The 25,208-nt window shown below is 33.3% G+C and overlaps 1 protein-coding gene and 1 long non-coding RNA gene across 3 annotated transcripts in view; one reads left to right on the top strand and one right to left on the bottom strand.

The window, feature by feature from the left end:
• Positions 1-1,970: 1,970 nt before the first annotated feature.
• The window catches only part of LOC111424833 (protein Wnt-6-like), a 29,047-nt gene continuing 5,809 nt past the window's right edge, over positions 1,971-25,208 (bottom strand). The window contains exons 2-4 of the mRNA XM_023058527.2: positions 6,449-6,669; positions 2,687-2,988; positions 1,971-2,625 (exon numbers count right to left, since the gene is read on the bottom strand). Coding sequence (XP_022914295.1) covers positions 2,164-2,625; positions 2,687-2,988; positions 6,449-6,669 — 985 coding nt within the window. The 3' untranslated portion in view covers positions 1,971-2,163. The remainder of the gene's footprint in view (positions 2,626-2,686; positions 2,989-6,448; positions 6,670-25,208) is intronic.
• Positions 5,095-5,849, top strand: LOC111424834 (uncharacterized). Of its 2 annotated transcripts, XR_011640571.1 has the most exons (3): positions 5,095-5,183; positions 5,280-5,699; positions 5,754-5,849. It is a non-coding gene; the product is annotated as an uncharacterized lncRNA (long non-coding RNA). The 2 variants fall into 2 exon arrangements; XR_002707648.2 differs by having other exon boundaries at positions 5,280-5,849.

Below are 25,208 nucleotides of genomic sequence, written 5' to 3'. Positions count from 1 at the left end.
TGTAGCAAGGACAGTAGAATCTAACAGGACTGCTACATCCATTATATTTTTGTAGTCGACTATGGGTTGGTTGCCTGCACTCTACGTCACACTATTTGCCACGCCTGGTAGATAACTGTCTATGTTTTTAGAGGTTATATGATAGACATTAATACGTCTAAAAACATAAAACTTCAAAACTAATATGAATACGTCTAGGATATAACCTCTAAAAACACACAGCAAACGCATAGACTATAACAACAGCTAGGCGTGGAAAATGGTGTGACGAAGTTTGCTGGTAGGCTGTCACAACAATGGATGTAGCAGTCCTGTTAGATTCTACTGTCCTTGAGTTTGTAGTAGTATTTAAAAATTCACTAACAACTCTGGCGTTATGTGCTGGTGCTCCGTCATATTGAAAATATATCATTTGAGACATATTTAGTGGCAAATTGTCGTCCAAAGGCTCAATGTGCTGCCTTAATATATTGAGGTATTTCCCTGAGTTTAAGTTTTTATGGTAGATACTATATGCCAAAATTCTATTATCTAAAAGAGCACACCATACATTGAACCCCAATCTTGTTTGAACACTCAGAGACTTCATCGGTCCAGATTACATTTTGAACAAACAGCAGATTATTTAATTTTTTTAAATATCATCTACAAAATTCTAATCTTCAATTGACATCTCCGGCACGTAAATAATGAGTTAGCCCCGCTTTGTATGGTTTATACTTATTTTTCTTTCATATTCGGGAGCGGTGTCTTTTGGGTCAGACGTCTTGTTGCAATTTCTCTTGCAGGTCATTTTGGTATGTTTTTGTATGTGGTTTGGGGAAGGACCAAATATCTATTAAATTTTCTGCTGACCGGCTGAAGGTTCGTACGTGCGGTTGTCTTCTTTCTGGATATCTTGTGAAATAAAATTCCGCGGCTAACGTCGCATTTTTATCTGATAACATATAGTATTCTATCTACAAACTATATATATTTGTTATCAGAAGAAAATAACAGATTATTTTAAGTCATAGCCAACTATGGTTTCCATTTAAAAAAATAAAGTTACGTCTAAAATCTCGAAAATAAAAGATGGGAAAAAAATTCTACCTACGCCACTGAATTCTTCGTAAAAAGTAGCCCATATAATGTTTTATTTATAATACTCCATCTTTGATAATAAGTGAGATATTTGCGAATGTCGTTTTCGCAAAATTTTCAGTTTTTGCCGATAGGGCGAAAACAAAAGACGATAGCTGTTCGGAGTTTTCGATATTAGCATTTTCTCGAAAAACGAGATCATGACATGTAAGCTACTTTTTTTCTATCTCTTTTAGTTTCGGAGATAGCCTATGCGGACATCGAAATTGGGACACCCTGTACATGAAACATTTTTTTCAGGTGAATACATTTTGTGTTTTGACAGTTTTAATTGTCAATTCAAATTTCTATTTTCAAGTGTTACCAACTGCTACATACCTATTTTCCTACATTGTCAAAATTGATTTTATTTTTAAAACTCATTCATTAAACTTGAGTTAATATATTATTATATTTGCTTTAATATACAAAAAAAAATATTTTGACGGATTTTTAGGTAATTAAAGTATCATTTATCCAAATTCGTTCCTGTATTATGTATAAAATGGTAACACCCACGCAGTTACATGGTGCAACCTTAGCTCATAGCACACTGAAAGCATAATCAAAATAAAACATCATTCACGCCCCATGTTTATAGTCGGCTTGACGGACATGTGACTTCTCACTTCAGGCCGAACATAAAACAGGCATTAGTTGATTGTTAATGTTGTGGCCGAACCACTTCGTTTGCTTAGTCTAATTATATTTTTATACTACGGGTCGGTGTCAATAAAACTAAATTTAACACCACTAAAGAAGACACTTACCTTTTTTTGTTTCATCTTCTTGTTTCTTACCTTTATTCTTTGTCCTTCTTTTATATTAAAAGATTAAATAAAACGAAATTAAATTTTAATACAACATTTTATTGGTACACAAATGTTAATAATAATATTGACAAAAAAATTAATAAATAAAAATTGGTTATTCAAAAATATTTTTATAGACATTTTTCAACATACAGTTTCGATCAACAAAACTATGTACAACGAGGACATTATCTTACTAGGTACTAGAAGATCATTACTTTTTAAAATATCACACGCAAGTGCTTACGTTCTTATCGGATCTACAAGTCTGACATTGAACTTCACAACAATAAACGAATTCGCAATTACACGAACGCTCCTCCGTTTCCTTCCTTGTGGTGTGGCCCCGATTGCAACATAAAATGTCGCAACCTTCTTCACCTTGCGAGGTCGGATTGCATTCCCTTCCACCCGTGCCAAAAGATCCGATGGTACGATTCAGTTTGCAATAATTCGGAGTATCTTCGGAGTATACCAGATCTTCTTCGCCTGGCGATTTAATCGTTTCACCTTCCGGGATGAAACTGTGGCCATCATTACCGGCTATTACTTTCGCAGCACCATCAAAGTGCTCTTTTAAACGATTACCAACTTCACGAAATAAAGGCATTTTTCTCCAACAAGTTTTAACGTTACAAGAACCCGATAAACCATGACATTTACATTCGGTTGTCATGTGATTTTTTATGGCCTAAGACATCAAGAAAAAAGACGAAGTAAAAACGGATTTGGTAATAAAATTAATTACTTACCAATCTCCCTGCCTTATAATTGTGAAGTTTTAACAAAGTTTTCATATCGCTTTTCTTTTTGTATCGCGTATCCATAAAATCTTTAGATTTTCTAAATCCATAATTAATGTTATCGCCGCACCCGCCCCATTTCCACTCTCCGTCTGGTAACTTGACTCCTTTCATTTTATTTTTTTTACTGTTTTTGTTGTACTTTCTATCGCAAAAACAGTTTTTTAAATCACCTTTCGTACACGCCTTGGTAATTTCATAGGTAACTGCAGCTGCCGTTATTGCATTAACGAACCCCGTTTCACGAGTATCTGAAAAGAAGAGAAACATATTACTGAAATATTGAAAAATTATTCGATAAAAAATGGATGTCGGAGAACTCGATCAAAAAAAACTGTGTAACAAGCAAGCTGACCTCGATTGGAAGTAAGTCATATCTCACGCGTTGCCAACAAAAAACCTTTAGCTGTCGTAGCCAATGCTAGTCATCTCCTTTCGAGGAAAACGCGCGAACCCATGTTTCTATGGTAATGTCGAGCAGTAACCACGAAACGAGGAGATGAGAAAAGAGGTCGGCGAATAATTGCTAGCCAAGATCGCGACTTGGTTGGATCCTAGCGATCTCCATTATCCCCCCGGTGATCGAACAGTGAAGACTATCGAAGATCGCGAGGACGAGCAGCACACCGCGAAGACAGGGGGACAATGGACTTTCAGATTTATGGACGGTAGCCGCATACCTGTATCGGACCGTTTTCCAAATCTGTACGAACGACTAAAGTAAAAAAACATATTGGTTTTTATCAAGTTTCAAAAGCAAACTTTTTTTGTTAAGCATCATCAGAATTTATCTCAATCTATCTACACAATAAATTATTTGGCAACTTTTTATTTACATCTAATCTGTATTTTTCTTTTTCTTTCGGAAACATTTAAAATCGTTCAATCCATTAGTTAGATCCATTAAGAAGATCTACTATCGACATTGTTTTGATTGTAGTAGTGTGTGAATCTGATTCTTAAACAAACGCCGTCGTTAATCTTTCAAGATCTGACCGTGAAAGAATGTAGCAATTAACGTAGATTAATTAACTACTCAATTAACAAGTTAACGTTATTATAATATTTGAAGTAGTTGTGATAAGTTTGAATTTTTATTGAAATTAAAACGTCGAAGGCATTTGACAAGTATCATCTAAAAGTGGCCATAATAATCGAAGACGTAACCACCATGCGTACCGGCAATAAAATTAGAGGTGTAAATTAATAGACGACTGTGAGAACAGATGCGGACCGAGATAACTGGCACAGGTAGCGGCGGTCAATGCATAACTCGGGGAGTTCTGTCAGTGGGCTTTTAAATCTTTTAACTTTAACTGTTACCACTTTAGATAAGCGAACGGTTCGAACCATGTGGGAGTCCTCCTCAATCCAACCCCATTTATTCCCTCCTAGTAACTCGGAATTTTTATGTCGTCGCCGCAGCGACGGATGAAAAAAGACCATCAAACTTATCTCGCGAACTTTTACGACACGTTAAGAGGTGCATAAAGACCATAACGGCTTAACTACAGAAAATGAACATGCGAACATCCCCCGAACAATTCCCTTTTCGTTGCAACATTCATCCATTTATGCAGTTTTTCCTTCCATATATCAATTGAGATTCTAGATTTCTTGTAAGTATACACATTAACAATGTCAACAATACATTCGTTTATCTGACAGTAATCCTTATTTGTAAGTATGGGTGTGGATATGGAATAGCCATAAATAGGAAGTAGAAATAGTTTTGATGATTTTATCTTCTTTGACATAAATGATTATGTAGTAGTGTTACATAAAATATAACATTATGTAACAGTTTTAATTTTAACCTTATTAATCAAGAAACTTCTTTATGTATATCATTGTATATGATTGTGTCCATATATTGATAAGTATTAAAATGAGTCTAGTCCGGATTCGGGCCCTGCCCTTCTTCAGTAGATAGAACCCTACAAAAGTACAAAAATCTTTTTATAGGTACATGTTAAGGTAAATAAAATAGAACAAACCAAATTAAATAAATAACACAAATATGAGAACTTACGTCAAGTTAAACTCGTAAAACATTTTAGTATTGGCGGAAAATTAAGTTGTAAACAAGTTTTGAGATTGAGGTTAAGCATGTTCGTAATGTGGGTAAAGTAGAAAACTAAATCAATTCGAATTTGAAATCAACATTTCATCCGACTCAAAATCAGACAAATCAATTATGTATTACAAACAGCGAAATATGAATTAGTAGGATTAAGTTTCCCCTTGAAAGTAAAAATTAACATATTAAGTTAACGTACAAAATATGAATGTTGATTTCAAATTCGAATTGATGTAGTTTTCTACTTTACCAACCTTAGAAACACGCTTAACCTCAATCTCAAAACTTGTTTATGACTTGTTTACAACAAATTTTCGTTAAGATTTAATATCATTCTCAATGTATGTTTTACGAGTTTAACTTGACGTAAGTTCTCTCATATTTGTGTTATTTATTTAATTTGGTTTGTTCTATTTTATTTACCTTAACATGTACCTATAAAAAGATTTTGTACGTTTGTAGGGTTCTATCTACTCAAGAAGGGCAGGGCCCGAAACCGTTTTAGACGAAAAATAAAGTTTTATCACCAAAGTATTGATTATAAGTCATGAGTCATGATTGATGTACTTTTAAATTAAGAAAGTCTCCAACAAGGATTTCGACAGAATTGTTTCGAGCTGCTGTCAACAAAATCATAATTGTCAACACCGAATCGGATAAGCACCTCATAGCCAATTTTTACTTAAAAATGTTTGAAGAAGTATTAAAAAACCAAAGCTACGATTTCGTTACGAAAATGACAACTTTGTGATCTAACAGCATGGAAAAGAACGTCTCCAGAGGTTTTTAGAGCACCTGAACAGTTACCTTTTTTGGATGTCTTGGTCACTAGGAAGATACAATTAGAAACATTCGGATTTAGCCGCCTTGAAAGACGCATGGGTAAACACGATTTTTTTAGTTCTAGGTCTAGTGTTAAATGTAGTTGTTATTCAGCTAGATTATTGTACATTTTTATTGTACGCTTCTGAATCCGCACATATCTGAGCTTATGATGCAAATGGATTAATATAACAAATTCTTAATAATTATTTTATTGCGTATAAATATTACAAAAACATGTTTGAGTTATTCTCAATGATAATAAAAACATCTCTTGTACGCTATTCCCCAGACGGATTTCACACAACGTTAAGTCTCGTAAAGAACTCACGATGGCAGACGTCGATAAACCCCCGTCCTCTCGATACAATATCGATCGATATCTTACGGAGGTGACGAGCGGACGACAATTACCCGTGGCCGGGTATATATCTCCTCCGAGCGATCTGATTGAGACCGTTCTGGCAAGATATTCTTGCCGGATAGCGGTCAATTGATGGGCGAGCCAACTCGATACATACATCAGCTGGCTCGCAGTAAATCCGCGAGATTGCTAATTTAGATAGCGCGGCATTCAACCGGTGGGCCTCGTATTTGTACTAATAATAACGAGAGAGATGGCGACCCGTGTTGTATTTCACGTGCCCACTGGCCGTGAGTAAAAAAAGCTCATGAGGATATTCTTTTGAGTCCTGTGACCGCCTGCGAAGTGTGACTTATTAAATCCATATTACGGTACTCCTCGTGTGATATTTAAAACCTAACACGTTATAGATATTAATATGCTTCAAATAATTCTTGTAGCTTACCTCTTAATAAAACTTTTCTCATACTCCTCCTCGCGGACGTACAATTCCACTTTCTAAATCTGAACTGATATTGACATTCGCTTTCGCCGAGTGCAACCCCATGGGATATGAACTCGAGCAGTTTGGTTTTGCCGTTGCAGATTTTATCCATTTTATCGTTAAACTTGCGGGACTTCTTGCAGATCTGTTTCGGGTCCAATACCACGTTGCTACCTGCAGCCCTGCAACAACCAAGACGCCCACGCTTTAGCCAACGAGTTCGATACGAGGTGTTCGGATTGGAGGACGGGTTCCAATCGCGGGTTCTGGCTACGAGGTTCCTCGGGACCCCCTTTTTACTTTGCTCGCCGACGACGGGGTCACGAACTGTCCGAACGGCCAATAAGTAAACAAGACGCGTTATCGATAGAGCACGAGCTGCTTGGAGCGAGGTGCGAGAAATCGATACTCGATTGGACCAACCCAATCGAGGACCACCCAACAAGACCAACAACACAACTATTGGTTTGTTCATTTGGCAGCGATACAGATGAGATGGCAATTCTCATTAAAATTCTTTTTTTTTATATTTTCCTAAAATGTCATTTATTACACAACGATTTATTTACATTTGCATTGATATAGTAGAGGTAACTTTGAAACTAAGTAATTTATTGATGATTTATACACGAACGTTGAGTAAATAAATCATTCTCTAACATCGATAAATAGACGACTGACATGAGAAACTATTTGCATATTGTGTTTGTGGGGAGGTTCTTGTTCATCCGTCTTGAAACCTAACCGTGTAAATCTAATGAATAAATAAATTTGAAACAGTTAAGGCGGGAATTGATAGATACAGCGAGTTAATTTTTGGAACATTTTTCTGAAATTTGATTTAACGCGTGTAAGGAAGGACAGTTATTAATCGTTAATGTTTAGGCTGTTTCTCTTGAAGTATGTTAATATTTAAGAGATGTTTAATGGTTATACTGACAAAGCTCTTTCGTCCACGGCACAATTTGTAATATTAGCGCCCAAAATTATTTTGTGTATTTTTCTGAAAATTTGTTAGACACAGTTTGTTTTGTTTGGAAATGTTCACCTCCGCATTATTTCAATCGCGTTGAGTGATCTCCTATCGATATAGTTTGCAAGAGCGATGAGGTTACTTTAATATATTCTTGTATAGATCCAAGCGTTTATGAATTGCATTAACGAAATGAGGCGTGTTTACATGTCTTGCACCTATCACAACGTTCGAACCGTTAATTATAGCACAAAGGATATAGTTAATGGAAAAGTAAATAATTTTTGAAGCACATAATTTAAAATGTTAATAATCTTTTTACCACACTATAAATGTCAGGACGAGTTCAAAGTGATCTTCAAAAATTTTCTCAACCGGAGACGAAATGTTTATTTACATTTTAAACGAGTCCCCTCCACTAAAATTTATGTCTTTTAAAATTTGTTGTACGCCCCCAACGACGTTAAGAATGGTTTTATAATTAAATTTGGACCTCTTTTCTTGGGCATAAATGTGTTTAAATAAATATTTGTGCCAAAATGATCCACCTTCGATTTTCTATTATAGATGGTTACGATACTGAAAGTGATACGTTTTCCACACTTCAAAGGATGTTTAAAAAATCATATTCACGCCCCTTACTATAATAGATTAACTGGTTGTTTGGTATTTACTATTTCCTGTATAGGTATACAGATATCCAGAGGTAACAGATGATAGATATAGATTTGTTTTCGTTTAAGAACATGTGAGTGCTTCTTGAATGGCTTTTCAGAAATGATTGCGCATAGATGACGTGTTCTTATTTTCGTGTCGGCGTAGATTGCTCGCGGTTTGTATAATTTTCTAAAAATGGCGGTGTTTATTTGCGAATTCACTACAGATGTATATCAAAGTTTTTTTGAGTCTATTAAAATAAATAAGTTAGGATACCATCCGAAGTACCTAGAAGTAGTAATAAATAATGTTCGGGATAAAAGTGAGTAATTTTATCAATTTCATCTACCTGGAATTATTACAGCAATTTTATCGGTGTCTATCCCCGGGGCAATTAAGTCATCTTAAATAATCGCTTTAACAAGCCATATTATTATGACACGCAACGGAAATTATTGCCGGTATTACGATTAATAGTCACGAAAGAGCAATTAGTAATAAAGCAACAAGTTTTCTAAGGTCACGTACACACCGTATTCGGAATACGGTAGACGTCGTAAACTACTGATAACAACACACATGGAAACTAATTTAATTCGTTTACTATCACTAAGATGTTGAAGTAAATTATGAGACGCCGATTTAATGAGAGGCGAGAAACCGAGAGAGCTGAAATATAGGTGCGCATCTGAGTACGGTGCCAAGTGACCCACCTTTTACATCATTGGGATATCCGTATGCTAATTTTATTGATTTGTAATTTTAGAAATGCTTCGAAACCGTACCGAAATTTTCCAACAAATTTAAAATCTTACATCCATCTTTTTATTGAGTTTACTAAGTTATAACAGATAAATTTAACAAGATAAACAACTTCAAGTTTAACACTTAATTAGTAGCGTTAAGTAATGTTGTAATAACTCATTTATCGATCAACATAGAAAACGCATCGATGTAATAAATTTTACCAAACTTAATTGAACAGCTCGAGTACGAGAGTATTAAAAATTGCTGTAATTACACACAAGAAGAAGTCGTCTATCAAGAAAACTGATTTACGCTAATTTACAAATATAAATTAGGAAATTATCAATAAGAATTAACTGAAGATTGCAAAAGAAGTAATAAAAATAGAACTAATATTTTCAATAAACATTTGGTTGCAGTTATATAGCCCAAATACTAAAAAAATTACTTGAAGAAGGAAGAATGTATATCTTGTGCTCGAAATAGAGTGGTAGAAAGAAATTTGTCCAAATAAAAGTGATGTCTCTAGAGTAAAGTGACTAAAGTAACTAATTTTCCCTGTTATTATCTTATGCAAATAGTATCTATTCTGGGATTAGCAGAATTTCGTCTTCTGTCAGCAGAATCTAGTCTTTTGCAAGTAGTTTCTTTTCTTTTGCCTGCAGCATCTAGTCTTTTCCAACTAGCTTCTAGTACTTATAATACTGAATAGCAGTGTTTAGTCAGATAGTATTTAATATTCTGCATTTATATTTAGTTCTTTTGCAATTAGTGTCTAGTCTTTTTCCAGCATTATCTAACACATTTCCCACTCGAGACATCAAATAACCCTTACTTTATATGAGTCAAGTAATTCCCGGTTAAACCAACATAGTGAAGTATAGCACGTCATGATTGGCAATATTGAAAGCCTTTATGGATTAGATTTAAAGTCAGATACATGGAGGTTATAATGTCATAATTATGTGTAGCACCAAATTAAGTTAGATTTAAATACTTTCTTGATGAAAAATTTGTGTAATAAAAAAAAACAGGAAATGAAATCGAAAATTTCAATTTGGTATTTTTAGAATCGACACTACGAAAAAAATACGATGTTAAAGTTTTATTTTTGATCGGGAGTGTTTACGTCGTGTTTGGCACTGACAAAGTAAGGCACTTAATAAGGTCGCGGTGATGTACGGGTTGGGCAGGAAAAAAGATTAGAAAATCCAACGAATCTGCTATAACTGTAACGCAATCGTTTACGTTTTTAACTCTAGATGGCAGATCTATGGTCATGGTTTGTGATGACACTTTCAACGGGGTCGAATAAAACATGCAATCGTATGCAGTCAAGGAAAATAATGTGTTAACAACAAAATCTATTTCTTTAATTAATTTAATCAGCATTCTTGTGATGTAATTTTTTTTCTCTTCCATCATTGAACACGTAAAAGAAGTTTTCAAACTAGTCTTGAACATAAGCTCGCGTTCTTCGCCACTAAGTGACTTATAACTGATTTTCACTTGAAAAAACGATCGACCTGGCAATCCGCGGCGGAATAAAGCAACATTGCGCGGACATTCGTGCCCTTATACGTGCCACAAGAAGAGAGTCCGCGATTGACGATCGAGCAGGGATCTCTTCCTAAAATAGCCATACAAACGGCGCCATTTCGGTTTTTGCCATTTCGCCATATAGAACTTAACTGGGCCAAGTAACCACTGTTTGCGAGCGACCATGGAACGACAACAGCAGCACCCAACGATAAACAACAGCTAAGCCTTGTCAAGAAGTAAGTAAGGAATAAAAAAACGTTTCGAACAGGAAGTAAAAACCGGAGGACTTTCAAGTAGGATGTGAGAAAAACAAGAAGGTTGAGACTTGGAAATCGGAAATCTTAAACGAAGTGTTTAAATTACTTATAAGGAAAAAGTTAATGTAAATAATTCGATTTGTGATAATGAATTCTGTCGATACGATCGTTAATTCTTGGACGAAATCTTGCGTTCAAACTACGGTCGTCTGCTTACAGATTTACGCGCAACCATCGCTAATTTTTTACCTTTCGTTGACACCGTACATAAATCTTTCGCTAAAACCATTACGCCCGAATTGTTTAGTTCTATTTTCAACTAAAATATTCGCTAAACAGTACATTAGCGAGGTGTGAGTGTGTCACACGTGACGAAGCACATGTTGCGAGAGCACTTTTTCATTTTTAACCAATTTGAAACGTTTGCTTTACTAAAAACTTGAGTATTTTATGTTGCATTGTGAAAAGTTTACGTTGTAAAAGAAAAATTAAACAACTTCTAGGAAAGAAATATTTTACGTGTGTCAAGTACATCAGGACAGTAATAAAGGCATCGCGACCGAGTTTAAATTACGCAATGTTGTCCCGCATTTCTGCTGTATTTTCACACAGTTAAGCGACGTTTTGAACAGTTACGGCCATTGTGTTGGCCTATAAACGTGGTCGAGTATACTACATCATTCTTTGCTGTGACGACGCAAAATAATCACGAAACACGTCGTAAAAGAAAAAAACTACGGTTACACAATTATATTGATAGTCAATAAGTTTGGAATAGATAGGGTTGAACCCTTAAGTTATTTAGTGAACCGCAAAGCGTGTAATGTTTCAGTGTTAAAAGGATTATTCATAAATTTAGGACGACAGAGGTGGATTAGAACTTTAATTATTTTGTAAAATAAACAATCTAATATATTTTAATAAAATTTAATTAACTCAACCGGTTTCGGCCTAAACCATAGTCAGGAGTCTGCAAGGTTTCAAATAATCATAAAAAATACCATTAAAATAAAGATAAATTTATAACACCTAACAACATCACTGAACTCCTACAGCATATCAATACATTCCACAGCAAAATTAACTTCACTATAGAAATTGAGATGAACGAATCCATCAATTTCATGGATCTTATTTTAAAAAAGGTTGGAAATAGAATTGAATACAACATATACAGGAAACTCACTTAATCAGATACAGTAATACCTGCAGACTCCTTTCACCACCATATACACAAACATGCTGTTTTCAACTCATACGTACAGGGTGGGCAAATTTGGGTGTTATTATAGGCTATCTCAGAAACTATAAGAGATACGAAAAAAGTAGGTGCCATGTCCCGGTCTCTTTTTTCGAGACTAAGCCAATCCTGCAAACACCAAACCTCTATCTTCTTTTGTTTTTAAGTTATAGCCAAAAAGTCAAATTTTCGTGATTTTAAAAAATGCTCATATTTCGTTTATTTTTGAAATTAGAGAAATGGGGTTGATACGTTCTTAAGACACTTTTTTAAGTAGAATATATTGCCGTTGAAAAGTTTTAAATATACTTGATGATTTTTGAGATATAACACAAAGTTGTGTTTTTTTAAATACAAACTATACTTGATTATGATGTTAAAGAAAAGAGCATATTTTTAGCTTTCCAATGATGTATCGCACGCATGATGTTTCTGCGGAAAATAAGCGTTAATTTTCAATTCGAAAATAGTAAGCGCGAATGTTCATAATTTTGATTATAGTAGGCGTGTCCGAACAGTAAATACTACCTAGTGGCTATAATATATGGTTTTGCACGAATATGACAGAATAAAGTTGGTTTTGTACCATTATTCAGGATAAGTTGGTTTTGTACCAACGAATAAAAACTTTGAATAGTGAATTTAAATTTCTCAGCATCTTATCGCTGACTTTGTTCACCAATAAAAAATGATTAGCATTTAAAGTTTGTTTATTAAAAATACAAGAAATGTATTAATTAATGAATAATTAAATATGGACAACTTCAGGAACTAAACAGTCATAAACTGTCATCTTCTTCTACTCAACTTACTGGTTGTAAGATTAGAACAGTTCGGTATCAATGAATGAAATCTTCGGTAGTATTTTCCCAGTTTTCCCCAAACATAAGATGTAGAAGTTTTTTGATATCAGCAATCTTTTCTTTTGAAATTGGGTGAGATAGAGGAAAATTAGGAATCATAAACTGGGAGCGGACTTTCCATTGAAACACCGTTTGAATGGGGATATGAAGACTTATGTATCATCTTCAAAGCGGACTCCAATATATTCTATATTTAATTTTATCGTTTTATTTAAAGATAATGCGGAACTTCTTAAACGGGAAACTCGTTTCGCAAAATTCATGAATGAAATGACAAGTAAACTCACGTTGCTATAGTAACTAAGTAGTATTTAGCGTTTTCCTCGCCTACTATAATTAAAAATTTGAATTTTAATCTTTAATATTTTAAAAATTGAAAAATAACGCTTATTTTCCGCAGAAACATCATGCGTGCGATACATCATTGGAAAGCTAAAAATATGCTCTTTTCAGTAATATCATAATAAAGTATAGTTTGTATTTAAAAAAATACAACTTTATGTTATATCTCAAAAATTATCAGCTATGTTAAAAATTTTTCAACGACAGTATATTCTACTCAAAAAAGTGTCTTAAGAATGCATTAACCCCATTTCTGTAATTTCAAAAATAAACGAAATATGAGCATTTTTTGAAATCACTAAAATTTGACTTTTTGGCTATAACTTAAAAACAAAAGAAGATAGAGGTTTGATGTTTGCGGGATTGAATTAATCTCGAAAAAAGAGACCGGGACATGGCACCTACTTTTTTCGTATCTCTTATAGTTTCTGAGATAGCCTATAATAACACCCAAATTTGCCCACCCTGTACATCGTCCACATGAAACACGCTTGACAGACAATCTCAAGGACCAAGAGATACAAATAATTAAGAACATCGTACAAAACAATAATTTTTCACCTCCATAGGGCCATTAAGTATTTTCTTTTATTGGCTTATTCGAAAGTTTATTAAAATTGATTGACCCTATATTTTTGAATTTTTGATCCTGAGGCTTAGTTTTTCCAATAATAAAGTTTGACACTACAGGGCAAGAACTCCAAAGTACGTACTCAGATTTGAGGGTACGATTGGAGCTCCAAAGTACGTCACTTAAATTTGAGCGTACGATTGGAGCTCCAAAGTACGTCACTCAGATTTGAGCGTACGATTGGAGCTCCAAAGTACGTCACTCAAATTTGAGCGTACGATTGAAGCTCCAAATTACGTCACTTAGATTTGAGCGGACGATTTTAGCTCCAAAGTACGTCACTCAGATTTGAGCGTACGATTGGAGCGTATAAAAATCAATAAAATTCCTGGAGAGAGATAATGCTACGAATCTTATGCGCTAGAAGAAAACAGAAGAAAAAACGTCATCTGGAGTCGGAGGTGAGGAATTTTAAACTTTTGCATTAATTATTGCAAAAATTAAACAATTTTCGAACGTGAAAACGTTACTAATCCGTCTAATTTAATTTAGATTACCGATTTTTTGAATAACGGTCTTTCTAATCGATTGACTTTAACGGCCCTATTCATAGATAATCCACTCAGTAAGCGTACAAAAAAACAAATAAACTCTGACATAACTAAAATTTTGTCACTTGAAAATAAAGAACCCATCTTATACAGATCCATAAATTACCTTAGCAACCTCGCAATAGATATTCCTCAACTTTATACGAGGTAAAATGACATTTATTTTTAATTTTATCTTTATTTTAATTCTATTTTTTTATGATTGTTGATATCGGTTAATTAATAGTATATTAAAAAACAAGTTTAGTAAGACACGCTTGAGTTCTTTAATGAATGAGTGCTTTAAGTCTTATGAAACGTGTTTTTTATGCTATTTTTTGTAATTCGCGTTTTTATCCTTTTTTTTTTAACAAAAATAAAATAAATTTTGACAATGTAGGGAAATAGGTATGCAGCAGTTGGTAAAACCGTAACACTTGAAAATAGAAATTTGAATTGACAATTAGAAACTGTCAAAACACAAAATATATTCACCTGAAAAAAATGTTTGATGTACACCTCCCAAAATAAGAAAAATTGCTCAGAGTCAATGTCCTCATCATTGTGGACCTTGTATTCGATGCTAAGAACATCCATAGACAAAAATTGTCACATTGACAACTAGAAAAATTAATGACCCAATGTCACCAACTTGAACTGGTTCCATAAAATGTTACTAAAATCTCATTACAGCATCGGATGCTGTAAGGACTCTCATTACAGCACCCGTTTGAGTACTGTTATAGCTTCCATTACCGTAGCGAATTACAAAAATTTTATTAAAATATATTGGAGTAAAAACATTGTTTATTTTACAAATTAACACATAAATTATACCAATATGGATAAAAACCCATTTACCTATTTTAATTATTTTATTATAAACTGAAGCTATTGAATTAAAATTATAATGTTATAAATATGAATGAATATGACACACCTTAACATATTGAAATTTTATTTACCGCCTTTAATAATAGCCCGAGTGTAAATAAACAAACTAATAAACGAAACCGCAATTAAGAATAGCATTATGAATAATGTATTGGTTAATGAAAGGTAATCTTTAATAAAATGATAATTAGTTTTCGACATAAACCGAGTTTGTTATTATTATGTTTTAATATTGAAGTGGTCAACTTTCTCTTCTTATCTTTTAATTGTTTTTAGATTAATTATTTTTTAAAATTCTTTTCTTAATCCCGCCCTGTATAAAAATTAGTGTAAGCCAGTGAAAAATGAAAGGGGTCGGTATACTTGTTTGTTCATTTCACGGGTTGGCGTGCTCGGTTTGGTTTGCGAAGCTCGTGTAGGGTTTCCTTTCAGAAAACGACGTGGAGAATCGTTCTGATTGAGTCGTCACGTGACACACAATAGCCGGAAAATTGAGGGAGATTTGCAACACTCACGGCAGTTTGCCAAACGAACGAACTCAAACGAGTGAGGACAAATTGAAACGTTCAATTTGCCGCTACAAGGTAACGCGACGAGTTGGAAAAAACGATGTTTTGATGACGTGAAAATTGTCCGTTATTTCGTTTATTGCTTTTTGCGCACTCTGGTTGCCTGCGTCACATGACCGTCGACTTCGACGGTGATGACGCGAACGTATAACAACAACCTAGCAATTTTAAGGTTGTGTGTTTATACTTTTTATTTTCCTTCTCAGGGAGGAAACGTGAGGTTTCCACGTAATCGTCAACAATACCCGGCAAAGCGGATACAAAGACCATTATGATGCACTTAAAGGTATGCTAGGTATGTACCTACACGTAATCAAGATGTTACGTTTGCAATTAAGATGCGTTGATATGGTAATTTATAACGATCGTAAAATTTATAAAACTCCTCACAAACGTGGTTTATGACATTTTGAATTAAAAGAAAACGTGAACGATTTTTCCTATTATAAATGTGAGAATTAAAAGTTCAAATATGCAATGTTGAAATTTATGGAAAATAAAAATATCTTTAGCACATCATTTTTCAAACAATAATTATCTTCATTACCCATCCAACAATCAATTTGTACGCTCATTATTCTCATATTTCTATTCGCTGAAACCTTTCTTATTACGATATAGACTTTAATGTATTCCTTTGTAGTAAGTTATAGTGAAGCATATCACGTCGCAGCTTTCGACAGGCGAAGGTCGTACGTTAATAGCATCAATAAACTCTAATGGGTTTTGCACCGTATTGATTTCGTTTGCTTATTATCTCGCCTATTATTTGCGGATCTTAATGAACTTTCGCTGTACCTTAGCACGATCGGGTTTTTTTCATTTCGTTTTCTTTTCAAATCTACGGCCACATAGTTCGGTTTTACTTATAAAGACAAGTGCACGTATGTGTATGCGTAGTACGTCTCGGGTCAATCAAATATTTGCATTTGAAAACACAAACTGTGAGCTTGCGCGCGTTCTTCCAGTGTAAACATGTGGGTACAGAGATTCCAAGAGAAATGTCAAAAAGTCAACTTGATTTATTGTGTTTGTTGTCGTGCGTTGGACGAAGAGAAATGTCTCTTATCTCAATTTTTCTTTCTCGTCCATAAAATCCAACGCAATTTTAAGATTTTCTTTTTAAACGGTTGAATAAATATCGAATACGAACTTATTTAGATGGACTATTTATAATTGCTTCATCGGGACCAGAATCAATAATAACAAGAGAGTTTATCAACAACCCGTCAAGTATAAGCCAAAATATTTACGGCTTCCGTGACCATTTTAAGGTGGTTCTCTTCGAGTATAAATCAATATTGTGATTACATTATTTTTAATTTAAAAAAAATCAATAAATAAAATAAGACAACTTTGTTATTTTTTGATACTTTTTGTTTAGTCTAGAGAAAATAAAATAAAGAAATCCGCACTTTGTAGTTCGTCCTAAACATTTTCCTTGACGTTCAAGATCAATTACTCCCAATTTATTGAGAAACTAAATAATAAGAAAGGCGAACATGTTATTCATGCATGTTATTCATCAATCATTGCATCTTTCGGTAGAATTTCAAGAAATAAATTTACTCGTAGAAATAATAAATCTCTACAGATTCTTGCTTTGCAAAAATGGGTTAGGTAAATAAAATAAATGCAAAAAGAAAACGGTATTAATATAAAAATATATCTCAACAAATATCACTTTTTTTTTTCTAAACTCTTTAACGTTGTATGTTGGAAGAGATTAAGCACACGCCTCTACGTAAACAACTTGGCCAGATAGACGCGTACGTAAACTAATCTCATCAAGTAAGTAGAAATGGAGTATATCAATGTATTTTATGTAATGCTTCTGTCGTTGCGAGTTTCTTTTTTGGGTGTTTAAGATGTCTAGGATTATAAATTCTTTATACATAAAGGTAAACATTTCATTTAAACGTTGATGTACACATCCTGATCTTAACCCATTCAGAAGAAATTACAAAGTATGGGCCACTTTGTAATCACCAAACTTTTTTTATTACATACAGGTGAACCCAAAGGGAAAGACAACGTAGTCACCAACAGAAAAGAATACGACGGCAAGACAACATAAAGAAATAAATTTACACGAGTTAACAATTAGAACGGAATCAAACATCTCCTACATCATCTGGTCGTAGCAGCACGCCCGTTATACTCAATTAAGGATTTTTCCAATAATCATTACCGAGCTCGTCTCTCGTCATTAAACACGATGACAGTTTCTATGATGCTCAACCATTGAACAAAACGACCTCTGTGCTAAATCTAGTAGCCCGTAATTAAGTCGTTTCAAAGATCTTTTAAATTTTCCGCGTCGAGTTTCTCTTCCGTTCCAGCTTTAAGAATTCGTTACATGTAAGTATACAGTTTACGAGAAATCTCGCGTATATTATTAGGAAAGGTTTATGTTCCAATTTTTTTTCACCATATTCTCATATCCATGAATATTATAGCCACATTAAGAAATCGGTCAACCGTGACTGGTTATATTGATGTAAAACGAGCTTTTTCAGTACTCACAATTAGTTTTAGAACGTAGAAAGATTTCTATCCCATTCTGCTTAAGTACTCAAAGAGGGCAGATTGCGAAGTATTGTCGTATTTAAAGTGTAATTAGCAATCCGAGTTAAATGCGATTTACAAATACGTTTACCGGACAATTACACGAGCAAATATTTTTAGTGTAAATTAGTGAGCCGTTGCAAATCCCTTCTAGTTATGGACCTGTGGTAACTTAAGAGCCGTAATAGCTGTCTGGTTTTGTAATTTGTACGCATTTTTCTTCTACTTAGTTACTGTTTACGTAACACGAAATGAACCGAGAATTTTCGCGTAACTAGTAATGAGATCGACATCAGATTGAATACTCTCACTATCTATCCATAAATAGAACAAGTCATTAATATTATCTATCATTTAGCAAGAAAAAATCTTTTACGTTCTTGTAATTTTCTAACAGAAATTTATGGTTTTAAGTTTGTAATAAATAATGTAATAAAGAGTCTGTGATTTTTTAGGGGTTTATATAAATAGAAGACGACATCAAAGACGATGTAAGGGAAGCTAGAACATTGTTGGAAAATATCAAGGCTATTGAGAATTATTAAAGATGATGCTTAAAGATATAAAGAACGACGTTGATAGATGTTAGGAAAGCTGTTGTGGGTTCTAAGATGTGTCACGGACAATTTTAATACCAATTTTAATATGATATACAGTAAGGAATAGTGATGGAACGAATAGTGATTTTGCGAAAAGCCGGATATCCGGTTATCCGGCATATCTATCTGGCCATTATGGTTATAACTTCTGGTGCATTTGTGAAATTAATAAGAAAGCTGATCCAAGATACAAAATGAACCAGGCAACTCTAAAACGAGGATATTTTAATTAATAATTGGTGATATTTCCACAAGGGTCCTTCAAGAAATTAATTTTACAACGAATTTTGAAAATTATCGATGAAAATTGCAACATCAAAAATTTTATTAAAACTTCAAATATTGTTTTCTCAAAAACTAAAAGTTTGTTTTTCAAAACGGGTTGGTTCATTGGAAAGAGGACACTTTTATTAACACTTTGGGAAATTTTCATACTCATATTCCAAGAAATGGATTTTATACGAATTTTTAAAACTTAATCGGCGAAAATTGCAAAATTCGTAAAAATTGTGGATTATTTCAAAAATTTATTTCTCAAGAACTAAAAGTGATTTTTCAAAACGGCTTTTTGCATTAAAAAGAGGATATTTTAATTAATAATTGGTGATATTTCCACAAAGATTCTTCAAGAAATGAATTTTATAACGAATTTTGAAAATTATCGATGAAAATTGCAACATCAAAAATTTTATTAAAACTTCAAATATTGTTTTCTCAAAAACTAAAAGTTTGTTTTTCAAAACGGGTTGGTTCATTGGAAAGAGGACACTTTTATTAACACTTTGGGAAATTTTCATACTCATATTCCAAGAAATGGATTTTATACGAATTTTTAAAACTTAATCGGCGAAAATTGCAAAATTCGAAAAAATTGTGGATTACTTCAAAAATTTATTTCTCAAGAACTAAAAGTGATTTTTCAAAACGGCTTTTTGCATTAAAAAGCGGATACTTTAATTAATAATTGGTGATATTTCCACAAGGATCCTTCAAGAAATTAATTTTATAACGAATTTTGAAAATTATCGATGAAAATTGCAACATCAAAAATTTTATCAAAACTTCAAATATTGTTTTCTCAAAAACTAAAAGTTATTTTTCAAAATGGGTTGGTTCAATGGAAAGAGGACACTTATATTAACACTTTGGGAAATTTTCATATTCATATTCCAAGAAATGGATTTTATACGAATTTTTAAAACTTAACCGGGGGAAATTGCAAAATTCGTAAAAGTTGTGGATTATTTCAAAAATGTATTTCTCAAGAACTAAAAGTGATTTTTCAAAACGGCTTTTTGCATTAAAAAGAGGATACTTTAATTAATAATTGGTGATATTTCCACAAGGATCCTTCAAGAAATGAATTTTATAGCGAATTTTGAAAGTTATCGATGAAAATTGCAACATCGAAAATTTTATCAAAACTTCAAATATTGTTTTCTCAAAAACTAAAAGTTATTTTTCAAAACGGGTTGGTTCATTGGAAAGAAGACACTTTTATTAACACTTTGGGAAATTTTCATACTCATATTCCAAGAAATGGATTTTATACGAATTTTTAAAACTTAATCAGGGGAAATTGCAAAATTCGAAAAAATTGTGGATTATTTCAAAAATTTATTTCTCAAGAACTAAAAGTGACTTTTCAAAACGGCTTTTTGCATTAAAAAGAGGATACTTTAATTAATAATTGGCGATATTTCCACAAGGATCCTTCAAGAAATTAATTTTATAACGAATTTTGAAAATTATCGATGAAAATTGCAACATCGAAAATTTTATCAAAACTTCAAATATTGTTTTCTCAAAAACTAAAAGTTATTTTTCAAAACGGGTTGGTTCATTGGAAAGAGGGCACTTTTATTAACACTTTGGGAAATTTTCATATTCATATTTCAAGAAATGGATTTTATACGAATTTTTAAAACTTAATCGCCGAAAATTGCAAAATTCGAAAAAATTGTTTATTATTTCAAAAATTTATTTCTCAAGAACTAAAAGTGATTTTTCAAAACGGCTTTTTGCATTAAAAAGAGGATACTTTAGTTAATAATTGGTGATATTTCCACAAGGATCCTTCAAGAAATGAATTTTATAGCGATTTTTGAAAGTTATCGATGAAAATCGCAACATCGAAAATTTTATCAAAACTTCAAATATTGTTTTTTCAAAAACTAAAAGTTATTTTTCAAAATGGGTTGGTTCAATGGAAAGAGGACACTTTTATTAACACTTTGGGAAATTTTCATACTCATATTCCAAGAAATGGATTTTATACGAATTTTTAAAACTTAATCGCCGAAAATTGCAAAATTCGAAAAAATTGTTTATTATTTCAAAAATTTATTTCTCAAGAACTAAAAGTGATTTTTCAAAACGGCTTTTTGCATTAAAAAGAGGATACTTTAATTAATAATTGGTGATATGTCCACAAGGATCCTTCAAGAAATTAATTTTATAACGAATTTTGAAAATTATCGATGAAAATTGCAACATCAAAAATTTTATCAAAACTTCAAATATTGTTTTCTCAAAAACTAAAAGTTATTTTTCAAAACGGGTTGGTTCATTGGAAAGAGGACACTTTTATTAACACTTTGGGAAATTTTCATACTCATATTCCAAGAAATGGATTTTATACGAATTTTTAAAACTTAATCGGGGGAAATTGCAAAATTCGTAAAAATTGTGGATTATTTCAAAAATTTATTTCTCAAGAACTAAAAGTGATTTTTCAAAACGGCTTGTTGCATTAAAAAGAGGATATTTTAATTAATAATTGGTGATATTTCCACAAAGATCCTTCAAGAAATTAATTTTATAACGAATTTTGAAAATTATCGATGAAAATCGCAACATCGAAAATTTTATCAAAACTTCAAATATTGGTTTCCTAAAAATTAAAAGTTATTTTTCAAAATGGGTTGGTTCATTGGAAAGAGGACACTTTTATTGACACTTTGGGAAATTTTCATACTCATATTCCAAGAAATGGATTTTATACGAATTTTTAAAACTTAATCGGCGAAAATTGCAAAATTTGAAAGAATTGTGGATTATTTTAAAAATTTATTTCTCAAGAACTAAAAATGATTTTTCAAAACGGTTTTTTGCATTAAAAAGAGGATACTTTAATTAATAATCCAAAGTGATAACAGCGACAGGTCTGTTAGTAATGAATGTGATGATGAATTATAAACGAAGAGAAGAAAACTACACAAACAAGAGATTTATTACAATGAGGTTGCTAATGACAAACCTGATATAAATACAGTTGTATTAAATGAGAAAAGTCCTATTGGGGTTGAACTTGATTATTATCTGCAGTGTCCAACGCCTAAAAGAGATATTAATTCCTGTGTAGTATCCGGCCAAAGCCGATGTTGACAAGGACCAGCGACTACTTTAGAAAGAACGATATTTAGCAGTATTAAGGACGATGCTTAGAGATGAAGGGGCGACGTTGATAAATGTTGAAGAGAGGCAGGAGAGAAAAAATTTTTTTTTATTGCAATATTGAGAAAGGTCAAGGTGCATATTGGAAGATATTTGGAACAAATGTTCATAAAATTGTTTGAAAATTTGGAATAATAAAGCCATTAATAAAAACTATAAAAAGTGTTAAAAAGTTTTAAAGAGGTGTTGAGATTGATGTATTCAATGAAAGAAAGTCATGTGGTTCTTATCCACATCCTTATGAGAGGTTTTTGCGCAGAAAATTTATGTCATCAGTAACGCTCGTCAGTGACGGCACTTGTTTGCAACGGCATAAATCATCAAACATTCAACACACGTCCCGGTATCATAATCCAGTCGAACCCACCCCATATTTTATGTCAATTATTGCGTCAATTTATTGTAATTTATTCGACTTCTTTACCGCGCATAATACATCGTCGCATGTAATGCTCGCATGAACGAGACGTTTGATCTGTATTCATGAGAGATTTAAATTATTATCGACCGAGCCATAAGTCGAGAGAACGAACGTCCGGTTCGTCTTAGCCGTATAAATGCGAAGACATCTTAAAAGTAGCCATAAAACGCCGTGTGGTAATTGCAAAATTTATTTTGTCAATACGTCAATTTTGTCGCCATTAAGAACGTATAAATATCGATCAATTACCCTCGTCGGTGTTCACGTCAAACGGAGACCGCGGGAATCTTTTAAAATGGATTAAAATGGATCGTCTTTCGAGCAATTAAGCCAATTTATAAGAGGAATAAAAGGACAATAGTAATAAGTTAACGACTTAAATGTTGCGCAATTTTATGCTTTAATTTTTTTCTTGTTTCAACCGAGAGTTGTGGTTGATTTTTATAACGTCGTGACTTTGTAATCGATTTGTAATTGCGTGTGTAAAAGGAAAAGTAAACGTCCGGTTTCTGCTAATTCTATGTAATAAAAGAAATAAACACAATATTATTTATAACAGTTACAATTATTTCTTATGTTTAACCCAGATTTATAAACATAAATCACTTTTAACTAGTGTAACATTGAACATTTTCAATTTCAATAACTTACAAAGTCTTATAACAATTAATAATCGTTATTATGAGTGCACACAAGTATTTAAATTAAGCTAATTTATCAATTTGAAAATTGAGTAAATGGAAATTCTTGAATATTACGCAACTAAGAATTTCCTTTTTGATTCGATCGAACACCTGGTGTTCACGAGCACAACTTGTTATTAGTTTGATTTAAAATATTTCATTCTGATTACGATTGTTCTCATCGATTAGTAAATGTCTTGAGTGCATTGCAAAACGTCCCCATTGAAAGTGGCACAAAACAATCCATTACGCGAAGAAAACATTCAGTTGCCGAGCAGAACCTTGATGTTCGGCCATATATCGCTGTCAGAAATCTTAATACAGATCGAGCGAATGCGTATCTTTGCATACGGGGCATGAATGCATTCCATGTACGGTATTCGGTACAAATCTCTTGACATTTTCCACCGTACCCGGTAATTCTTTAATAGTACATAAATTTCCCTCAAGGCCGTTGCCGCATTACAATCAGTGGCTCATAAATAATCTCGAGAGCAGCACGGGCGAATCACGAATAAAGAAAAAGATGAAAACAATGAATGTCCACGCTTTTTGTTCTTTTTATGTATTAAGTATTCTCATTCATCTATCTTTGGGATTTTAATTAGCTTATATTAACTTTATATTTAACTTATTTGCATAATTTTAAAGAAATGATAAAGTGGGAGCTAAAGCTATGTTACCATGGAGATGTTTGAAGAAGAAGCGTTGAAGACACCAAAGCATGAAAAAGAGCGTCTCTAGAAGGATCTAGACAACCGGAAATCACAACGCCCGACGAAACGGAAGCTGCTAAGCAATTACCTTTTCTAGATGTTTTAGTCACCAGGTAGACAGAAGGAGAAGCATTCGGGTTTAGGTCTAAATCTAGTGTTATTCCAGTGATAACGTCGCAAAACCTTTAACGAATTTGATGAAAAAGAACGCTTCTTGGACGTGGGATGATTCTCAGAGGAAAGCTTTTGAAACACTGAAGAGTTTGCTCACCTCAGCACCGGTACTACGTCAAGCGGATGAAAGCAAACCATTCACATTAAATACAGATGCAAGTGATTATGCGATTGGAGCCGTGTTACTCCAAGGAGAAGGCAATGATGAACGACCAGTTGAATATGCCAGTCGATTGTTGACAGCTGCCGAAAGAAACTACACCACAACAGAACGAGAAGCTTTAGCTGTAGTCTGGGCAGTAAATCGTTTTCGAGGGTACATCGAATGTTCGGAAATACATGTGAAGACTGATCATCAACCTCTTCGATGGCTTATGGGATTGAAATCGCCAAGTGGACGCCTAGCCAGGTGGGCCCTTCAATTACAATCATTCAATCTTAAAATATCCTACATTCCCGGAAAGGCGAATCCAATTGCTGATACTCTTTCGAGACCTAGCTGTACAGATGAAAATTCCACTACATGTAGTGTATGTACAATAACTGTTGATCTAAAAGGGTATAGTTTAGAAAAATTACGGTCTGATCAATTAGCAGATCCAGAGTTGGATAAGATTGTCAAGTCCTTTGAGACTGTTCCTACGAATGAAGACTACGTTCACTGGACTGGAAAAGGTTATTTAATGAACAATGGAGTTCTATATCGTTATTCTCCAGAATCGGACGAAGAAGAAGCACAATACGTAGTGCCATCACAATGCAGAGTCGAAATCATGAGGGAATACCATGATGATGCGACCGCAGGACACTATGGATCCGAGAAAACCATTGAACGAGTAGCGAAAAGGTACTATTGGCC

This window comes from Onthophagus taurus, chromosome 6, assembly GCF_036711975.1.
Source record: "Onthophagus taurus isolate NC chromosome 6, IU_Otau_3.0, whole genome shotgun sequence".
NCBI lineage: Eukaryota > Metazoa > Arthropoda > Insecta > Coleoptera > Scarabaeidae > Onthophagus > Onthophagus taurus.
Note: the sequence above shows the minus strand (reverse complement) of the source record. Positions and strands in the feature narration are given on the sequence as shown.